Below are 4,824 nucleotides of genomic sequence, written 5' to 3' on the forward strand. Positions count from 1 at the left end.
GAGTGGTCACCTGCCCACTCTCCCAGCACCTGAGGGGTGAAGGATCTGTGTCTTCTAGTCTTTGTAATCCCAAAAGCTCTTACATTGCCTATACTCAGCATGGACAGGATTTATTGAATTAATGTGCTAATCTGGTTACTTCTGGTCAGAGGATGACTTTTATTTTCAGTGGGGCATGTTGATACCTCTTTCAATCAAACTACAGTTGAATAAGCCAGGTTCCCAGGGCCCAGAGCTGTATAAGCAGTGGCAGTGCCATGCTACTCCTGTCCCCCACCACATGGACACCTCTCCAGGAGTTTCTTGAGAGCACCAGCCACTTCCTTGTTCCTCAGGCTGTAGATGAGTGGGTTGAGCATAGGGGTAATCATGGTATAGAAGGCTGAGACCACCTTGTCCTGCTTGGAGGAGTGGTAGGTCTGGGGCCGCATGTAGGTAACCATGGCAGCCCCATAGAAGAGAGAGACGACTGCCATGTGGGAGGAACAGGTAGCAAAGGCCTTTTTCCGACCTTCAGCAGAACGCATGCGGAGCACAGTTACAAAGATCAGCAGGTAGGAGACAGAGATGACACAGAAGGGCAGGAGCAGCATGAGGATGCAGCACACATAGATCAAAGCCTCATAAATGGATGTGTCTGCACAGGCCAGCTTAAGCACTGCAGGGATGTCACAGAAGAAGTGGTCGATCTCCTGAGAGCCACAGTAGGGAAAGCTCAGGGTATAGATGGCCTGAAACAACCCATCCACCAGGCCAAAGAGCCAAGATCCTGCCACCATGAGCCAGCAGACACGGCGGCTCATGACCACTGAGTACCTCAGTGGGTTGCTGATGGCCACATAGCGATCATAGGCCATGAAAGCCAGCAGGAAGCACTCATCCCCCAGGAGGGTGAGGAAGAAGAGGATCTGGAACCCACAGCCTGTGAAGGAGATGGAGCCATGGCCCAAGAGGTAGTCGATGGCCATGCGTGGTACAATGGTGGAGATGAGCATGAGGTCCATGAGTGACAGCCAGCTGAGGAAGAAGTACATGGGACTGTGTAGACGGGAGTCAGTGTTGATGAGGAGGATCATGAGCCCGTTGCCAGAGAGGGCCACCAGAAACATGACCATGATGGTGGAGAAGAGGAGGAGGTGCAGTGGTGTGTGGTTGAAGAGGCCCAGGAGGATGAAGTGGGAGATGCGAGTCTGATTTTTCATCAAGGCCATTGTTGCTGCAGAGGGATGCACCAGACAGAGGGTTGTGATCTGAAAGCAGGAGGTTTATATTCAATGCCATATTACTAAAGTCATTAACATTTTTCCCAAAACTTTTCCCTCTTTATATGTTACCTGGCTAAGAGTAACAGAAATGTTCTCTCAAGAGAAAGAATGCTAATAAACATGCAGGCTGCTGTTGTTGTTTTAGCTTCTAGGTCTTTCTGCACATAACTGAAAAGCAAATGTTAAGCTATTTTTACTAAAACAGACACTGCTTCTACCTTTGGTAGCCTGGATCTGTCTCCAGCCCACATAGTTGCTTCTCCTGAAGCTCAGTAAAGGATTTGCTTTTTCAGGGAAAAACTACCAAAGCAGAAAAGACAATAACCAACTTTGTGACCTAGTCACTTAATACCCTTTATGAACCTGTTCTCTCATCTTAAATTCGGATAATAACTGTCTTGTCAAGTGGTAGTAAAGATTGAAAGTAACAACTTAATCAACACCTGCTGCTGGTAAGTCACTTTAGTCGTGTCGACCCTGTGCTATCCCATAGACGGCAGCCCACCAGATTCCTCTGTCCCTGGGATTCTCCAGGCAAGAACACTGGAGTGGGTTGCCATTTCCTTCTCCAATGCATGAGAGTGAAAACTGAAAGTGAAGTCGCTCAGTCATGTCTGACTCTTCATGACCCCATGGACTACAGCCCACCAGGCTCCTCCATCCATGGGATTTTCCAGGCAAGAGTACTGGAGTGAGGTGCCATTGCCTTCTCCAATCAATGCCTAGTAGTACAGAAATGATGACAGCTGATGTTACTTGATCATTTCTCATGTACCAGATACCATGTTAGGCACTGTCACATTCTAGCATTCAACCCTCATAACTGCTTTGAAAGAATAATGATTATTCCTATTTCACAAGTGGGGAAAGTGAGAGAGTGGGAGATTTACTATTTACTTTTTTTTTAATATAAAAGCCTAAAATATTTTCTAAGAAAAATAGTAAGTGAAAAACTAGAGACCACCCAAAAGCCCAACCCAAAGGAAAACCTAAGTAAATTATGGCATGATTAAATGATAAAATAATATGCTGTCAGTGTGATACTTATGACATTTTAATAGATACTGAACAAAACATTCATATCAATGAGTATTTTTGTATTTCAAAAGACTGGGAGAAATATGCCAAGATATTAACCACGTGATTCCACCTAGATAGTGGGGTTAAGAGTTATCTCCCTCCAAACTTTTGTTTTTTATACATTTTCTATTTAAAAATATAACCTAATTGTATTATTTTTTTCTTTTTTTAATTTAAATTTATTTATTTTAATTGGAGGCTAATTACTTTACAATATTGTATTGATTTTGCCATACATCAGTAGCATTACACTATGTGTAAGATGAACAGATAAAAATCTGTATCTTTCTCATACAATACCACTAATGAATTAAAAAGTGGGGAAAAAAATATTTACAATTGCAGCAAAAACTATGAAGTAGGGACTTCCTGGATGGCACAGTGGATAAGAATCCACCTCCAAATGCAGGGAACAGGGGTTTGATCCCTGGTCTGGGAAGATTCCACATGCTGCAGAGCAACTAAGTCCATGTGCCACAATTACTGAGCCAGCACTCTAGAGCCTGCAAGCCTCAACTACTGAGGCTGTGTGTGGCAACTACTGAAGCCTGCATGTCCTAGAGCCTGGGCCACAACTATGAGCCCAAGTCCTTCTACTGAGCCCCAGGGCCCAGAGCCTATGCACTGCAACAAGAGGAGCTCCTGAAACGGGAAGTCCATCTACACAATTGAAGAACAGCCCCCACTCACCATAAGCAGTGGAGACTAGTCCCTGCTCACCACAAGTAGAGAAAGCCCACACCGACACAGAGCAATGAAGACTCAGTGCAGCCCTAAATAATAAATAAACACATTTTAAAAATATATTTTTAAAAAACTGTGAAGTACCTAGGAAAGAATGCTGATTCTAAAAATTATAAAAGATAACTTAAAAACAGAAAAGAAGGCCTCAAGAAAGCTATGCAGCTCAACATTGTAAGGATGAAAACTCTCCCCAAAATTAATCTATCATTTCCATGTAATCATGATTAAATTCTCAACACAACACTTGCAGTTTTGAAATGACAGTGTATAGCCAGAATTCTCTCAAAAGTCACTCAAAGGCAGTAAGGAGATCAAGAGCAGAAACACTGTCCATGTTGGCTGAAGTTGGAGTTAGCTTAAAGAAGAACTCACTAAATAAAATTGTAAGGGTCACCAGAAGCCGTAGAAACTGAGCAGGGTGAAGAGAAAAGTGGAAAAGAACACCTATGAGCATAGACCTCAAAGTAACTCTTCAAAGAGAGGGGCAAAACCAAAACTGATAGTTTGTGCAAGCAGAAGGAAAGAACTGGTACAAAGAAAGTCTTGGGACCTGGTTTATTCTAGCAAAGGAGAAGGGATTGAACAAAGACTCACACAGATGAGCCGTATTTGCAAGAAGAGTTCTATTCTGGTGGCATAGAGAGAAGAGAGGCTATACATAAGAATAGCCCTACAGGGAGTTCTCTGGCAGCCTAGTGGTTAGGACTCTAAGCTTTTACTCCATACTCCGGTTCAGTCCCTTGTTGAGCCACTGAGAGCCCACAGGCTGAGCAGTGACCTGGCCAAAAAAAGAGAAACCCTATAGTTCTTCAACTTAGAAACCTGAGGCTAACTAAATATTATACTTAGCACTCAGAGTCCCAAGACCTATGATACCAGAGTCCCAAGAACTCCACTTCTGGAATTAAATGGCTGATTGAACATACTCAACTTTTGTTTCCTCAAAAAAATCTTACTAGGAAGAGGGTAATGAGTAAAATCTGAACATGAGAAAAGACAAGAACAACAAAGCTTTTAGAACCTCAAATAAATGGATGGATTGTAACTAGCATGCAGACCAAAGATGGCTAAAGTACTATAAGTCAGGGCACCTCCCAACTCTACACACATGGGCCCCACACATCCCTCATCCTGGCAGAAAGTAGGAGAATAATTTTCCAGAGAAGTTGAATCCAATAATTCCAAACCCAGTGGAGGCCCAATGGAGGTGATGGTGCTGTGAGCACAAGGCAACATGTCAAGAAATGGGGGGGGGGGGGGCGGTTTCCCAAGATCCAGATTTATTTCCTTTAGGCAGGAAAATAGATGAGCCTCTACTCAATCCAGAAAACATCTAAAGATACCAACATTGTAAATTTAAAAAGCAAAAAATGAAAGCCAGTCATTTTGCTCAAAGTGAAGCCACAAATGACATGCCCATGGGCTTGCCTGGTACCTCCACCTGGGAAAGAATCCACCTGCCAAGCAGGAGATCCAGGTTTGATCCCTGTGTCAGGAAGATCCTCTGGAGAAGAAAATGGCAACTCACTCCAGTACGCCTGCTTGGGAAATCCCACAGACAGAGGAACCTGGTGGGCTATAGTCCGCAGTGTTGCAAGAATCAGACATGACTTAGCAACTAAACCACCACCACCACCACCTACATGCTTAGGGGGCCCAATGTGTTTCTTTTGACTCCACATTTTAATACAGGTAGACAACAGAGGGTCAGCAAACATCTGAAAAATGTTTCCAA

General features: G+C 43.6%; 1 protein-coding gene across 1 annotated transcript; it reads right to left on the reverse strand.

Moving 5' to 3' along the window:
- Nucleotides 1–260: 260 nt before the first annotated feature.
- LOC101111712 (olfactory receptor 2V1-like) lies at nt 261–1,211 on the reverse strand. The gene has a single exon (XM_027970593.1). The coding sequence runs from the start codon at nt 1,209–1,211 to the stop codon at nt 261–263; it is 951 nt and encodes a 316-aa protein (XP_027826394.1).
- Nucleotides 1,212–4,824: the final 3,613 nt, after the last annotated feature.

This window comes from Ovis aries, chromosome 5 (assembly GCF_016772045.2).
Source record: "Ovis aries strain OAR_USU_Benz2616 breed Rambouillet chromosome 5, ARS-UI_Ramb_v3.0, whole genome shotgun sequence".
Lineage (NCBI taxonomy): Eukaryota > Metazoa > Chordata > Mammalia > Artiodactyla > Bovidae > Ovis > Ovis aries.

Excerpts from the sequence above, each read along its gene's own strand:
- LOC101111712 (XM_027970593.1), bottom strand. The coding sequence starts at position 1,211 with ATGGCCTTGATGAAAAATCAGACTCGCATCTCCCACTTCATCCTCCTG.